Source organism: Drosophila simulans, chromosome 3L (genome assembly GCF_016746395.2).
Source record: "Drosophila simulans strain w501 chromosome 3L, Prin_Dsim_3.1, whole genome shotgun sequence".
NCBI lineage: Eukaryota > Metazoa > Arthropoda > Insecta > Diptera > Drosophilidae > Drosophila > Drosophila simulans.
In genome coordinates, this window is record NC_052522.2 from 11824725 (window position 1) to 11842537 (window position 17813).

The window sequence follows — 17813 nt, forward strand, 5'->3', positions numbered from 1 at the left end:
AATTTGTATCTATCGCAAGTCGATTGGAATTAATTGTCTTGACATTCCACTGGATAACCCCTTCTACTTTACAAATGCTATGCCAATTTAGGGTTTTGCAAAACACTTGACAGCAATTAAGCGTAAGTACAACTGACATTACTGCCCCCCATTGTCACTTGAGATTTTAGCTACGACTTGCAATCCATGAGATACTTAAAGGGCGCCAGACTGAAGAAGGCGCCACATCTGATAATTATACAATATAGGTTTACATATATACAAAGCACTCGAAGTACTTGTAATTCTTAAGGTATTAGGCTACAAACCTACCCTGGTTTATTTCAAGCTTTTATATATTTCATTGCCACAATCTTATTATGTATGTATATATTTAATGTGCATTGTGAATTCTTATCTTGTCTGTGTCACTTATTGCATTCAAGTTACAACCATAAAAATTGTTTCCTAAGCGATTAGACATTTTTATTGATTCACACATTTGCATTAGAGGAATGTAATTTCAAATGTCAGTGGTGTCAGTGTCATTTAAATAATGCAGAAACCTTCAGACTAACAAATAATAGAACAACAACTGAAGAATCGTGGTTACAGCCAATCACGAAGCCCACTTGATTGCGGCAATAAAAACAAATTCAAAATAATACAGAAAATTAAGCCTGAAAAATGAAGCAGTGAACAATCGTAACAAAATGGCTGTTGTTGTTATTGTTGGTCTTAGCCCGGTTGGATCAGCAAGTCTTCCGCTTTGTAATTAATCAATTTCAGCCCCAATGCAATGCATACAAAATAAATCGCGCGCATTGTGTGAGAAATCAGCAGCCATGCCGCTTGGTTTTATAATAAAAATGTTCGAAATTTACGAGACAAAGGCGAAACATTGACGGCGGCAACATGTATCTGAATCTGAAACCGACCACTTCGACTCCGCATCGCATCTTATGGCATCGAATTGAGCTCCACAGCTCCAAGACTCAACATCCCAAGAGACCCAACATCCAACATCCGCAGTGCAGGGAAATTTTGCATTATATGGCTGCCGAAGTTCCTGGGCATGTGTATTGTACTTATGGACTTTCGTTAAATGTTTGCCAACATTATGAAAGTAGTGGGAAAGGCGAAAAGTGCTGCCAGTGAAGCTGCTGCTGCTGGGAAATGCAAAATACCATGGGAAAATTACGGAAAATATGACAGAGCTAAAATAATATTAAAGTTCATAACATCCATAGCTAGTTATATTTAAAGAAGTCATATAAAACTTGCTAAAATTTTGCTAAGAGAGTTAAAGGTAATCGAAGGTTTTTAACAAGATTAGTGGTATCCAAATCAAAATTCAATCAACGAGTATATCTAGATCTGTAAATATAGAGTTATATTCCCGCGATCAGGAGAATTCTGCGTAAGTGCCTATGTTATCTTGAATTTCCCTTGGTTTTCCACTGTGCCTGGCTGTTTGGGCCAACAGTTTTCCTACTTAGCCATGGCCTATAATTTATGTTCGGCTGCGTTTAACCGCCAGGCAGAGCAGCGAGTTGGCCAGCGAGCGCATTTGGTAGTCGTGCCGTTTTGGGCCTGAAAATTTGACTGCGGCTATACTTCCTTTTGGCCCGGTCGTATCGCCCATTGAGCATCGCAACGCATAAATCAAACTTTGGTCGCGGCACCGAGGTTTTCCTCGCCAGAAATTGTGGGTATTCCAAAATGTTTGGATCAAGTTGCCTGCTTCTTGGAAGTCGAATGGTCCAGACTTTGGGCCAGTTGTCCCGACGAATTTACGGTCTTTTAATGCAGCAAACTTTTCTCTTGTGGCGTTGACATTGTAGCGGTAAATGTTGATAAATTAATTCGCTGCAATGTTGCAACTTTTGCAGGTTCCTGCGGTGAGTCAGCCAAACTCGAAAAGGGTTCGACAACGGGGCATCCCGAAAATGTCAAAATAACGACAGGGGTTTCTTAGTGAAACAGGGTTTTTGTAAAGCTAAAAATGTAAGAAATTTTCGGTTGAGGAGAGTGCACTCTCTTCCCAGAAATCTTCACATCCATCAAAATCAAAATTAAACTGCCGTAATCCGCTTTTGAGGTTTCAGGTGTCAGATCATTTTCACTGATTGCCAAAATTTTTATAATGAGCTAAGATCTGAGATTACAGATTCACAGAGTTCACAAAACTTTTCTTGTTCCGCCCTTTTGTTATTGTTGTTGTTATTGTTATCTTCTAATTAAATTAAATGTTTAGTCATTAGGCCGTAATTTCACTTTGGCGAGGTGAAAGTCATAAGAAGAAGAGGACAATCGGCGGAAAGGCAGAAAGTAAAAGACACTAAATCATCTGAGCGGCAATTAAAGAGAGTGAGAAAAAACACTTAATAAATTACCGCAATGCGACACGCCCACTTTGTAAAAACCAAGCATAAGTTTATCTTTTTGTGTTCGACAACAGGAAACAATAAGTGAATAAATGACAACACTCAAAATCCCATACTCATTTGGCAAAAATTAGTCAGCCAGGTTTTCAACTCGAAATAAGCCCAAAAAAACAAACAATGATATTATGACAGCAACGAGCTTAAGTGTAAATGCGGAAAAAATGTTAACTTTACATTTTTGATTTTTTTTTTGTATTTTATTATACAAAAGATGGAAAGATGGTAGTTCAAAATCTAAGAACTTGATGTAGATATTATAAATATAAGGAATTATCCAAGTGGTATTAGTATAAAGTACTTATTCCAATAGTATTAGCTTTAGGTTCTCATTGAAATGGAATTTGGCACGCGAAACATGAGAACCTTTTGAGATAAGATATAGCAGTGATATAGTATATAGTAAGTATACCACATGTGCAACCCTTACGTGGTGTGGTTCGCACCTTGTCCGCTGGATGGCGCACCTGTTGCCATATCGATAAGGTTATTTAGTTGTGGTTTCTTTCGGTTTTATTTTTTTTGTTTTATTTTTTCTGCGGGCGCCAAAAGTCGGTCGTACATTTGAAATATTTACAAATAATTAAAAACGGTAATTGGCTTTGCCTGTTGTTGTCGTTGCCTCGCTAAGCTCTAAACAAACAATTTTCGCCGCTATCTGAACGCAAAAAGTTTGCTTGGCAAATTGTCGCGGCGCTCGAAATAAAAAACAAACCGAAATAAATAGTTGAAGTTGAAGTAGAGCTGCTTTGGAAATACTATAGATGATGGCTTGGGTTTGCAGTGCAAATATTATAGGTAAATTTGCATTTGTAAACAAAAGTCAACAAATGTTAGTTAAGCGCTTTTTTGCACGTCTCTTTATTTGTACGCTGGTTTTCTATTCAGACGATCTATCCATCCGCATGTTGATCTTAACTTCGTAGAAAACGTGACTTTTGTGGCAAGAGTTTTAAAATGGGCCAAACTAGATGAAGATCGCAAGGTCTGATAGGGCTATGTGTTAGATGCAAAAATCAGATAGATTTTATTAGGCCGAAGTTGAGGCCAAATTCCATGAAACTCCTCAATGAGTTGGAATTATTATCCATAAATCAACACTATTCCGCTCGAACACATTGTCCCCACATGCTTAATCCATTCAAGGTTCTTTCCCATCGCCAATTAAATTTCATGAATGTAATTGCGAATCCATTGAACAGATCGCCACGAGATACACAATTTTGTATCTCCTCGCTACTTCTTTTTTGCCACTCCATTTGAATTCGGCGGCCATGTCCTCGGCTACTTGTTCACGTCTCTTTTCGAAACATCAGAAAAAGATACCGCCAGTCCCGAAGACATCGGCAAACTACTCACGCCTACAACTTCTCATAGTGCACGAGTACAGTGAAATTAAAGTAAGAGAGAAGCCATTTAATTTATAAAATATATTTAAAAGATATCTTATATTATTTCAAAAGAGAGTAGATATGTTTTGGTACTTCCAAGTATATTTTTATTTCCTTATGTATCATTACTAAATAATATTCACTGTACCCACTACAGATGCGATGTGAATAGTTTTTAACTGCCGCGTTTTTATATCAATGTTTTGGTCGCCTCACTACAACAAAATGTTACGCAGCTAAAGGCAGTGGCAGTTGTTTTTGTTGTTCCTTGAATTTTGCAATCAACAAAATAAAAAATAACAGCCAAACCGCCACCGCAGTTAAATGGGCAAATAATTAATTGGTTTTGTGTTTTTTGTGAATGATTTCTTCAGCATTTAAGATAAAAGTTTCACAGACTTAACCTTAGATCCGAATAAAGTTTTTGTTTTGTTTGCAATTTTATGCGAAAAGCGGCTTAAGACTACTGATTTTTTTATGAATTTGCTAATTTTGTGTTTATGGGTGTGAATTTGATTGATATGTGCGGTTTAGTATCTGCAAAAGTGGCTTCCTTGCGAAGCTACAGATGGAATTGAAAGATGTGGCCGCAATTATTGATTGCATCAATTAAGAGCGGCAAAACGGCTTCTTGTGCCCAATTGCGGTAGCCAACAATTCGTTTAAAATTTTAATGCTTTATATACGCTTGCTAATGGGTGAAAGAGTGCCCAAGTACTTAATCAACAACTGAGGAGGGAATGAGTTGTGCAAGCTGTGCACTTGCAACAGCAGCAACATCTGCAACATGTGCAACACCGGCAGCAGCAACATTTGCTGCTGGCGGTGCAGGCAACTTGTCAGGTTGCAGAAACTTTTGCAACACGTTTTGCCTGCCGGGCCAAGTTGATTTCAAAATAATGAGTTAATAAACTGCTGGAAGAAAGAGCGAAAGAGCGATGGCGAAACATTCAGAAGGGGAAAGATGATATGCGCCAGCAAAGTGTCAAATAACTCAAAATGTCACAGCAAATGCAAAAGCAAATGGAAACTCATTTTTTTCACCAACTGCGGACATGTTTATGCTGTTAGGGAGCAGCCAAGTTGGCTCACTTGGTGAGTAATAAACTCCTTCTTTTTTTTTTAAACTTATCAATTACAAAATGATGTGAGATGCTTAAGACAAACGGAACCATTAATGTGTGAAAAGATATATGAAGGCATACTTATGGATATCTGTATCTGAAAAAGCATCATACAGAAAGCTAATGTTTCATAACATTTGACACGTATTGTTTAACAAATGTAAAAAAAGAAGTAATTGTTCTTCTAGCAGCCAATTTGAAAAGAGAACAACTATTTAGCACAGTTTGTAAATTACGACAGCGGAATGGCATTTCTATGGGATTGGAACTAAGTTAGCCACTTTTTGTTGGCCTCCTGCTCATTATTCATGCCCATCGGCCCTGCCATTTGGCCACACATAGCCATTGCAATCTTGGCCAGCTTGGTCGACACCTTAGGCGCTCATTTGGCAGGGCAACCCGCAGTGCGGCTGCTGTTGCCGCCCCGTCAGCCCCTTTCGTCCCCTTTCGACCCCTTCACCCCCTTCAGCCCATGTGTTTTTTGACCCCCAGGGTTTTGCATTTCCAACTAATCCGCCGGCAGCTCGCGGCTCGTCTATAAATCTCACTCGGAGTGCAGCTAATGAGGCCCGAGGGTGTGTTTTGGCAGCAAATTAACTCATTGCCACTCACAGCTCGCAGTTCCTCATCTTCCTCGCCGATCTCCCTTTCTAATTTGGATGGAGTGCACATGGAGAAACCAAGTAACTCACAAACTATACTAGTTTGCACTTCAAATAAAGCTTGCAACTTAATTTCTTAAGTTCACATATTAAATATCTAATTGTAAACAAGAAAATCAATATATTGCAAGTTTTATTAGCTAGCATGCAATAAATTTTTCAAATATTAATCAAAAACAAATTGATAGTAAAAGGCGGAACTGTTCGGATAATCAATTTCAAATCAATCGAACTATTGGCGCAGTGTACATCTGACATTGAATACGATCGTCTGCGAATGCAAATGTCCAGCTGGTGGATCTAAAAATATGCAAGATATTTGTTCCTCAGCGCAGACATCGCCTTAATTAGACTCGTTATGACTGACTGACTGGCTGGCTGGTCGGTCCGTTTTGCAATTTGCAATTAAAAACTAGGCAGCTGAATGCTTCCACGGATCGTGTGGCAGTGTAAAATGGAATTGGAGGCGATTGGCGGAGTCTGGTGCCCCACACGCGTCGAGATTCGGAATCGGATTCAATGGGGCTAACATTGAAGGCTGTTTACCACATCGAATGGGATTGAATGAGTTATTGGTTAGTGCTGTGCTGTATGAGGAGTTAGTTAACTGGTTCTAGGGGCTTTATAAATCATTTTATCGGCTCTAAAGTGTGCAAAGCCGGGTTTATCTGAGTTGAGATTTTAAATGCTCATCGCTTGTCAGTGTTAGGAGTTGCAAAATTGCTTCATTTTAGAAATTTCTTTGAAACTTTTTGTATTTAAGTGTGTTCAAATGAAGCGCAATTATAGGTTTGCAAATCTTGTTCCCATCCTTGAGACTGTGAAAAATGCCAACGGCTGTCAAATTGAGGTACACATCCATTCAATTTCTATGACTCAAACGATATCCTGACCGCTAAACCTCTGCGAAATCCACTCCAACAAGAGAACTCTAATTCTAATTCAATCGAAAGGCTTGAGCTCCTCAGCTCGTCTCAACTTTAACCTTCAACTTGAAGTCTCTGGTTGTGAACAAAGCCGATGAAGAAGAAGAAAGGGAGCTAAGCCAGCAAACACTTGATACACTTCATGGCCCAGGCCAAACAACAAACAAAAAACACACAATGTTCCCTATGTCTTTGGTTGGATCGCTTCTGTGGTTGTTGCTCTTGTTGTCTGCTTGTTAACAAATTTCGAAGTAAAATATTTCTGGGAATTCTTGCAAGCGCACAGCAGCAATGAACCCAATACACAGAGAAAAGAAGTTTAAAACATTGTGAATTAGAGAACAATCTGCTTATCAAAAGTTATTATCTCGTCTAGGTAAAGCAAAGCTATGTGGTTTTATATTTATACAAATTTATTTTTTTACAAATTCATTATTTCTCTCAGTGTTTTGGCAACAGACAAACAAAGCGCATGTGCCGACATCCCCAAAAACCTCTGCCCCACAATCTCCTTCTCCACATGTGTATGTATGTATGTGTATTTGCGCATGCGCAGAAAACGCGAAGAAGCTTTTTGGGATTGCGCAAGCGCAACATAAGAAGCAGAACAAGGAAGTTAAGGTTAAGCATTTCGAACTAGAGATACCCTGTAATGTTTTACCTTACGAGAGAATTAAGAGAAAGAAGTTAAGGTGTATGTAATTCAGAACTCAACCTATACAAATTTGTAGATCTTTTGGCAGTAGCTGCACTTAAATACATTTGGTGAAAATTTTAAATGAAGATTCACTTAATAAATTTAACATTCCAGCTCTTTTTAATATAAATATTTTAAAAATTTTTCAAAATTTAATATGCAAATATTTCAGGTCACCGCGAATACCCCGTAGGCCCACAAAGAGGAAGACAGACTGGTAGACAGAGGAATTTTTATGGCATTTCTCATGGTTCAACCTCACACTTACACTTCCTCCCCCAAAGCACACACACATACACAGACACACACACAGATACAAAGCCGCCGAGTCGTGTGTGATGATCATCACAAAAGATTTCCATTGTCTCCCCAGGCGATTTTGTGGTCGAAGGAGCGTCGAACGGGCGGGGAGGGGGGTCTGCATTTTCCACTGCAATCGGCGGCGCGACATGTAAATTAGTGCAAAGTATTTGCATTTTAATGTAAAGACAACAACAATGCCGCAAACGGGAACCAAACAACCAACCAACTCAATTCGAGCAGAAAATTGCAATTAATGCAATTTGCATTGTAAATTGTTGCTAAAAAACAGGGAACCCTTTAAAAAAGGTTCGCGACACAAGAGCGACAATACGGAAAAAGGTAAATGCGATCTGTAAAATTGCAGTCATTCCAATAAAAGAGATGCGATGGTCATAAGATAAACCTCAAGTGATCAAAGAGGCCGCCTTAATCGAGATCGTACGAATAAGTTTTTAAGTGCAATGGGCCGAGTCTTACTAATGGGCTTAAGTTAAAGTGAAATTACTTGGGTATTGAGTTAAATTTTATAAAGCGGAATCTTAATATTATCCTTCACATAGTTATAAAAATTGCAAAACTAACTAGTTAGGACTGCCCAAATATTCGAAACATTCAGTCAACGGCACTTTTAAGTGCTGTAATTAAAATTTACCTAAAAAACTGCAGCTATTCCCATTGCCAGATCGACGACCGGTTGTTTTATTGCAGCTCCAATTATTTTCAAAATTTCCTTTGTCCTTAGCGCTGTTTGTGCCACCAAGCTGATTGTTGTTGTTGTTGTTAATATTGGTGGTGCCTCCGATTATGAAGCTTGTGGTCTGGTTGTTGTTGTTGTTGTTGCTCGGATTGTTGTTGGTGCGATTGCCACTCGAAGAGCGGTTGGTTAGTGGGAACATGGCATGTATCTTTTGTGGTTCGCAGGCTGCCTCATGTATGTATCTGTATCTGTATCGGCACTGGTATACGGTATATACACATGTATCTGGATCTGTATCTGTATCCGTATCGGGATGAATGCAGTTCCAGCTGCGAATCCTTTCAAGTCGATTTTGTCCAGCTTCTCCAGCCGAATTTCTCGTTCGATTTTGCCCTTCTTTTGCACTTTTTGGTGGTACGTACTTTTGTGGATTTTTCCTTTACACCTTTTCGTTAAATTCGTTTTCGAAATACATCTAAAGAGCGCTTTACAAAACGAGAAAAACCACACTTATTTAAATTTATAATTTTTAATTTCTTCACACTTTACGACCAATGAGTTTGTGTAGGTTTTTGTTTCGTTTTCTGGGTTTTTGTGCAAAGAGAATTACTTGTTTACTAATTGGATTTGTCACATTTACACCTGTTGAATAATGTTTTAAGCTTTTAAAGCAAAACATTAATTTGTTAGATCAATCTTCAGTTTTAAGAGCCTGGATTTTCAGCGTTGTATTTGATTTTTTAAGCTTTATAATATCAAAGCAAAACGTTTTCATAAATTTGCGAAACTAAAGTAAACACCAATGTATAGATAGTTGGTCATTCTTTATCTAATCTCTTTTTGTCTTAGTCGTGAGTCAACTGGGACTCTTGGAATTTCGGCATGTAAACATTAAAAAACTTTGCACATTTTGCAGACGAAACAAAATTCCTAGACAATGACACACACACACACACATTTATATAGTCGTATTTATATAAAGGTAAATATATTACTGTAATCCGCACTGTGGTCACATTACGCATACGTCACATGGAAACTCAAAATATTTGCAATTTTCGCACACTTTTCAAGGAACTTGGCACGTTTTGCGATTTGAAACCGTATCCAGGAGTGGCGAACAAGAAAATGCCGGCTAAAAGATCGTGTATCGCGATGATATTTGCCGATCGGAGAATGCGTTTTCCGATTCGCGTGCGGTACGCTTGCGCGAGCTTTGAAGTTCGTTTCGAAACTGAGCGCAAAAGCCAGAGAAGTGCCGGAGAGCCGGCGGTCTCCAAGTTTGAGAGCGCAACTCTCCAAAACACAAATTTGAGCCAGCTACTCAAAGTCTACACACATACCGGTTTTCCGTTTCCAGCAGCGCCGTCTCTCTATCTCTATCTCTTTCGCTCGCCGCTTATCAGTTCCACTATCACTATCACTCTTTTTTTAATTTGCGCCGAGGAAATTCATTCACGCTTCGCTGTCCGTTGGATTTGTATTTGTTTTTCGTACCCCTTAAATGTGGAGAAAAGGGTATATCGATTCTAATGGAACGATTGCTTAAGGGATGCAGATTTGGATTCTATAAAGTGTAACTTTTATGTGTTCCCATTAATCTTGGTGATCTTAAGTGCTACCATTACCAATTTTGGTATGCAGGCACAGATTATTATTATATGTATTTTCAAATAATTGCCTTATATCGCCAAAGTACCAGATATCATTTAGCCTTTACACTTATTAACACTTGTAACACTTGTGGATGTTGTATTTGCTCTTCCTGGGTTTTGACTGATTGAGGTGCTGACTGTATGAACTGTCCCTTATCGCGTTGTCAGTCCGAAATAGCAAACATAAAAGCCGGAGCGAGGGTATGTTGTATCCCTTCTTCAGGCTGAGCTACCTAATGACGCAAGCGTACGTGCCTTTGGTGTCGCATTAACCCATGAGACACTATTCCCTCAGCAGGGGTTATCTGCCCGATAAGCCGGACACTTATAGAGAGAGGGTATACACAAGGATATTGTTCCTCGAATTGGTGTCCGAGATTTGAGGATATTGCCTTCCAATTGAGTCATCATTCACACCACTTGTAGGCATATCGTAAGTTAACAATAAGGTGGTTGTCAAAGGTCTAAAAGTGCCGTTTTAGATTCGAAAGCAGGCTACTACCCCAATTTATGTGCCACAGATTTTTTCAACCGATTGGTTCGTATCTGGGCGATCCCATTACCCATTTAAAGGTATTGTTGCAACTTCATCAGCAATATCAGCTTGGTAATCAGCAATTCTGGTAGCTTTCGAGCCCATTACCAATCACGCTGCTGTTGCCCAAGCCACAAACATTTCGATAAGCGAAAGCCGGACACTGTTTCAATTGCATTAGAATTAATCTACTCATTAGCGGTGGAAATCGACGAGCACGGGGCGGCTCACGTAATAGAATGCTACCGCTGGCAGTTGACATCGGTAATAGTTTGTAATCGCCCGAATGTTCCAAATCCCCACAGACCCTGGAGTCGATTTCATGTTGAGCCCCCAAATGAGCTAATACCTTTGACACAATCTTGATTAATGGTCGTCGATAAGGGGAGCGGGACGAGCTGGCAGTATATGTGTTGGGACATCTGGCCCAAGTTTTCCTATAACTTGGTCAAGAAAATCTGTGCTGGACAAAAGCACAGAAATGACATTTAATTGCAAGCGTTTCACTTGATAAGAAGGCCATAAATATGGTAGCAGATTAGATTGCTAGAAAATAATAAATAAAAGATAGGAAATTCGACAATTGAAATTAGAGAATAATAATAATATTTAGCTTTATATTGAATTCAACAGAAATTTAAATCAATTGCCTTATATGAACAATGCTGTTCTCCATAGATCTTTATTTTCTTAATAATATTAATCGCAACTATCCCTTTCATTATCGCAGGCCACGAAACTAACTAACTACAGAGTGTATCTCATAAATACTAAGAAAGCAATTTCGAATTCAGATTCAAGTGCAGCGTCGATTGTGGGAATTTGCCGACTCGCGTTTTATCGAACACAAAAAATGCATTCGAATTTGCCGGTGCGTGCGCGGGAATTTTATGAGGCTCGTATCTGAATCTGCGACTGGGTCGGAGTCCCGGGATCCATTCCAATAAATAGTTGATTGTCCGAGGAGTCCATGCTGTGCCCACGGGCAACAAAGTTGCATTTGCAACTGCGTTTGGTGTGGAGCTTCAGCCGAAGTCCGTGCCGATTATCCGTCAGATGCAGATACAGTTGAGCTTTCCTAACAAGAACCGTTCTTTTTACAACTTTGTATATGGCATATCTTAAGAGGCGTGAGATACTTTTTCTTCGAAAGTCAGTTTTTAAATTTCACAAGTCTTATGATCATTCTTCCTACTTTCCTACTTTACTAATACTTTACAAACATGAATTTATTTTGTATATTTTCTATCTTATGAAATTAAAGTAATGAATATCCACTGTACTTCCCAGCCGGTTTGGAGTTTGTTGTCCATTCATGGCAACTACCGTTTGGGTCTTTTGTTTGACTTTGTCTTGCGGCCGTCATTCCGCTTCTATTTGTAGATACAAGCCCCCAACAACTGCTCCATTCCCCATCCTCACCCATCCGCAATTCTCGCAGCCCCTTTCTTCGCCTCGGCGAATCTTTGTGTTTTGGGCTCTTCTTCTGCAGAAGAGGTACATTGTATACCTGTTCGTAGACGCGTCTTCCAAGCGCTCTTCAGCTTTGGTTCGCCCACCGCGCTCGTTCTCGGCGCAATCTCAAGTGTTTTTTAAAAGTTTTCCAGCGATAAGCCATGTTACTTTATGGACCCATCCAGTCGCATATCCGATGCCCCGGCTGCTGCAGCTCCATCATCATCATCATGATCAACCATCCTAGTTCGCCATGGTCGTGTGCTGTGGTTCGCTTTGGTGTGATCATGATGCATATGATTCATGACTTTTCACTTTTCCAAAGACGCAATGCAGCAGCACAATGGGTTGGAATGGAAAATCTTTGAGAGTTCTTAAAAACCCATAACTAACTAAATAGATATTTTGGTTCGTTTTACTCAAACTAGGAACTTCATTTAGCTACCTTTTACTCAATTTTAGATGCATTCATAAAGTCCTAAGGCATTTTTGAGGGTTAAACAATTTTTGAAAATATACAAGCCATGTGTAGTACTAACTGCATATAAAATATTAAACAATTTTTGATTGTATCTAAGTACAACAATATATCTATTTATTACTCTTAAGGCATTTTAAGTAAGTTGATGATGCCCAAAATGGTTAAAAGCATTTTAATGGCCGCAGTTGGCAAAACCACCCACTATGCATAATTTGACGAGGCTGACACTTTTAACCCTTAGCATAAATTCTCATCAGCTTTGTGGCATTGGAGGTGGCACGTAAATTACTGTGACATTGCACTTTGCAGCATCATTTGGCAATTTGTTGAGCACTCTTGCGCTGTTTTTTTTTTCTTTTTTGTGTGTGCCAGTTTATTGATTGGTTTTAAATTAAAATGGAAGTCAGCGGCGCGTACATAAATCTTGGCCAATTTTCCTATTAGAAACTGTCAATGTCAGCGAGTTTTCACCCCGAGGATCTGTTCGATCGGCGACTCGGTCATATGCTAACCAAATGGAAGATGGATAAACGCGGTGAATATATCCATTTGGATGATTTATGACCCGGCCCGGCTTGTTAAACATCTGTGTGAAATGGGCAAAGTCTGGCCACTTGTTTGGCTTTCACTGGCTTTGTTTACTCTATTGCCAATCGAATTGTGTGCACTGAAACTCGCAATGCCCCAAAAACTTTATAAACCTACTTAACTTTACTGAAAATGTGCTGAATGTATCTACAAGATACTATGAAAGGGGGTACTGGGACTAAACTTTAGAGATTGCCAAAAATTAGGAGCTTTATTCTATAAACCTGTAGCGGAATTTTTCTGAGTGCATGGTAACTTCCCCACGGCCAATAGATGTTTGTTAGTTTTTCGACCGAGGATATTGCTGATGATGTTGCACTTGGAGATTGGGGATTAAGAGGACTCAGGAGACTTCGGGGTGATGGTGGTGCCCCCTAGATACTTCTGGGGAAGGTGGATGTGGAAGTGGAAGTGCTGGGGGTCAGTTGCCGCCTCGCGGGCTGCCTTTCTAATGGCGAGCAGAGCGAAATGGGTCCACTGCGAATGGGTCATTAAAACGGTGCGCCTATTTGCATGTCCGGTAATGAAGGATTGTAAATGAGTTTAATGCCCTGCTGCCTTGATGGATGGCCATTTCGGTTAAAAGAAATCATCAGAGAAATCGACACAGTGATCAATAGCAAAACCGATCCTTGCTTACAATAAACAGGTATATGGAATGCACTTATAAACGAATTTATGGGCTCCGCCTAAAGTTAAGGCTGCGGTTCTTGATTTAACGATTGTATTCGGGTCTTATTTTCAACGCGTTATTATATGTAATTATAATCGCTGCTTATATTTATTGCAATTATAGTGTACTTACCACTTTCCGCTGCACTCAAGCACTTGGCGGCCATTTCCTCGTTGAGCTCCTCGGCGGGATTCCCATCGCCGGAGTCCAAAACACAGCTCACACTGGCAGATCCCCAGTCGAGGGCACTAACTCCATCGCTGGACATCATGGACAGGTCCATTGGCGGCACTGAAGTTCCTCGCAACGTACTGGTTCCACTAATGCCACCACTGACCAAGTCGCCACCACCCAGGGATGAGTACTTGAGATCCAGTGAGGAGTTCATGGATCCGCCGTATAAGGAACTGGTGAGCGAGGCGCAGGTGGAGTCGAAACTCCGATTGCTGGCTCTTCGCTTTTCCGGCGTGGCATAAACGGGTTCCGCCTCCTTTCTGGGCGTGGCACATTCGGAGTAGCCCGGCGTTGCAGTTGAAGACACTTCGCTCGTCAACGAGCCATTCAGAGCTCCATAAACAGAGGTCATCATGATGTCATTCCGATTGAAGCTCGGCTGCCAGAAGTCCTCCTCCACATTGCCAGAGTCGACAAGATCAGAGGATTCCTCCTCATCATCGTCCTGCTCCTGCAACTGCTCCTCGGCCACGAGCTCATCTAGATAATCGGCCTCCAAAAGGCGCGATTCATCGATCATTGCGATCGTATCGTCCATGTTCTCCAATCCACCATCCTCGCTGCCCGACTCGTCCTGCTCCTCGTTGGCATTCAACTTCTGGAAGGTCTCGTCCGCCTGCTGCATCATATCGTAGGCATGTGGAATGGACGATCCGTGCAGCGAGTCCGAGTCGTTCTCCTCGATGCAGGACAAGTGCCGGGTGCGAAAGCCATAGACGATTCCATTGGCCATCACCTTGGGCGGCGGGTTGATCGGCAGCGGCGGTGTCTGTAGCTCCGACTGATCGCCTTCCATCGCTAACGCAATTTGCTGCAGCGAGGGCATACTGTAAAATATTTAAATATATTATTTTCATATTTAAAAGTATTTCAACAATGGGGTTAATGTTTACCATAACCATACAAATACAATCTTAAAGTCAACAAGAAGTATGGCAAAGTAAATTAAAAAGTATCTTTCTACGGCTTTGAGCTATAAAAGGTAATGCTTTCTTTGCAGCTCCCCCCAATTTACGAGCACAGTAGCTTCTCCAAACACCACTGTACCTGACTAATGCCGCACATTAAACATAATTTGACATATGTAATTTTGGGGCTGTCTTGATTTTAACGATCCTCCATGAAAACGCACTCGAATATGGGGATTTCCAGCGGAAATGAGTTCAGATCAGTTGAGCTAGGTGGCAGATAAAAACACGGAGAAATACTTCATTCTAATATACAAAGCTATCTCATTAAACCAAATCTGAGCTGATACAATCTGATTTCACTGCTAAGTATCTGTATCTCTTCATATGAATAAAATATTTAAATGTAAAAATAGAATAAATAGGCATAATTTCATTTCGGGTTTTAGTATCTCATAATTGTAAGTCTGTAATGGGTTTTCAGTTTAGAGTACACTTTATCTTCTGGCATGAATTTCTCTCAGTGCATGTGCATCTTGAGGTGCGAGCTTGTGCTTGTGAGAGCGATAAGCCGGGACAACTTTAATGCCACTTAATGCCCAGCGAACAGTGGGACGTGAAATTGTCCCAACATCAATCTTCGGCTCCAGCAGTTCCCACATGGAAACGGGGGAGGGAGGCGGCCCGGGGAAATGGGGCACATGGGGTACTGCGGTACATGGCAACTGCAGACATGCAGGGCGCTGCGGAGCACACTGGAATGGAGACGGAAGTGTCCCCCAGGCGATAGACAACGACTTCCCCTCGTTTTTATGGCCACATGCGCATCTCGCTCACATTTGGTGCGCGTGCGTATCTTTCTATCTTGTTCAAGTGTGAGGGTGCCCCCTGCAGCGATTCTGGTGTTTTCCTCAGCTGCTTCTTCCTCGGTGCAAGGAACTCGGAGTACAGTGGAGCGCACGTAACATGAACTCAAATTTCAGATGTATGAAAAGCACTTTCCAGGAATATTCAAACTATTACCATACCTATAATGGTTTTTAACTATGCGAGATTTTCTGAGAATCGAAAGTTGAGCTTAGCGAAGTTGGACTGTAGTTCTTCAGCAATGTCATCGGCCTCTTGACATATCCATCCCCCCTTCGCCTGCTCCCCTGACTTTCCCCTCGACTAGGTGTTGCAATAGTTATTGTTGCTGCCTTTGGCTCCCCCATTCCATTATTTTAGATTCGCTGGGGAAAAACTAACGTTTGGCTTGTGCCACTGCCACCACAAGTTGCAAGTTGACTTTGGCAGTGCAAAGTTTTGAATAAACATTGCCATCGGTGGTTTGGGGGCAAATTCGCTTCAGTTTGGTTTGCAGTTTGCTTAGGTTTGGCGAATCTGCACTGCTTTTCTTCGCTTGTGCAGTTTTGTATCTAAGCAATATCTATTAAATTTGTTTTGGAGCCATATAAGATGGAAATAACTATAAGTATCTAAAGGCAAGATAAGTAATATTTACCATAGGGAAGTAACTTATAATAATTAATATATCTTATCATATCATTATCCCTTCCTTCTCCTGTTGCGTATATAAATCTTATAAATATATAGATTAGCTATTACATTTTTTTGCAGTGTAGATTTTCCACAAAACTAATGCAACAAACAAATTACTCTAGGCGACGAAAAACTACACATCCCTAAGCGGTACGAAAATAGATCGGCCAAACGATCGGCGGCGGTAAACTGAGGTTGGCGGCGCGCCGTGGTTGCAGTTGTTGTATTTGTAGTTGTTTGTCGTGCGCCAAGGGGCGTGGCGCGAAAGGGGGCGTGGGGGTGGAGGGTGAGGGGCCTAGGATCCCCAGCAAACTGCATTAAACTACTTTCCGTGCAGTTTATTGCTTCGTCTGCGCGCGTTTCTACTTTTAGCTATGCCACAACTGAGTTTGTGTGCGTGTGGAGTATCTGTGAGAGTCTTGAACTTGTGCTTCTTTCTTTCACTCTTTTTGTGTTGTTTACATCTTATTTTTTTTTTTTTTCTTTTTTACACATTTTCGAGCCAATGGGCGCCCCATCGAACATGCGACATTTTTCAGTTGGTTCCCAATTTAAATTCAGCTGCCTTTGTTTCGGCTCGCCGCTCCAGACATTTCCACATTTCCACTTAAATGCTCTGGGATGTGGTCACTGAACGATGCTCCCTTTTTAGGACCCGATCCGCAAGATCGGCGAGATATTGCGCATTCCACCAGATACTAGGCGACATCGAAATACTTGGCCATTACTCATCGCGCGATTATATTGAGCTTTTATAAAAAAAAAACTTAAGCAACTATCAGCAATAATTTATAGGAAATTTGTTGAGAAATGTACTATGTAATAGTAAATTGAATGGATCTTTATGCATTTTTAAAGTCAAGCTGATGTACTTTATATCTGCCAAATGATTGAAGTGCCATTTTGATCATTTTAAACTTTAATAACTTTAATAATCAAAAAAGTATGCTACAATATATGCATATGCATTTTTAATACAAACCTTTAATATCTTTTATATTTATCCTCTGCTTGTACAAGATGATAAGTTCTAGTTGGAACAATCCTGGAATTTCAGATCTATCTCACAGATCTTTGTAGATCTACCGCACTGTGGATGTTTATCAATATATATTTTAGGAACTTTATGCAATCACGATTTAGGTTTTTCAATAGTTGTGCCACTTTTGTCAATATTCTTTCACATTCACTTCATCACTGATAATCCAATGTGGCAATTAATCCGATTGGCGCTGCTATATCCGTATCTTGTGTCCGCCGTAACCGAATCCGTATCCGTACCGAACGCGCGCTGGAATGCAATTGAGACGAGCGGATTGCCGAGCTGGCGGCAACTGCATCCGATGGATGCGCAACGGAATATCAGAAGTGAGGCAGCGCAGCCGCAACAGCGCCCTCGGCAACAGGAGGATACTATATACTATGCGTAGATGCTCAGATACATCCGTGCATTCGGATGTACGTGTATCTCCCCCAATGCTAACTAGACGGAGAGCCAAAGACGGGGCTAAAAATAGTC

The 17813-nt window shown here is 40.7% G+C and overlaps 1 protein-coding gene across 10 annotated transcripts in view; it reads right to left on the reverse strand.

Moving 5' to 3' along the window:
- The window catches only part of LOC6737762 (protein TANC2), a 52984-nt gene extending 38313 nt beyond the window's left edge, over nucleotides 1-14671 (reverse strand). For 4 of the 10 annotated variants that reach the window (XM_039293977.2, XM_039293975.2, XM_039293976.2 and 1 more), the window contains exon 1: nucleotides 13743-14671. In XM_039293977.2, coding sequence (XP_039149911.1) covers nucleotides 13743-14670 — 928 coding nt within the window. In that variant the 5' untranslated portion in view covers nucleotide 14671. Of the gene's footprint in view, nucleotides 1-8178; nucleotides 9486-13742 lie in introns of those variants that run through there. The other 6 variants (XM_016169713.3, XM_016169716.3, XM_016169718.3 and 3 more) reach the window with 3 other exon arrangements.
- Nucleotides 14672-17813: the final 3142 nt, after the last annotated feature.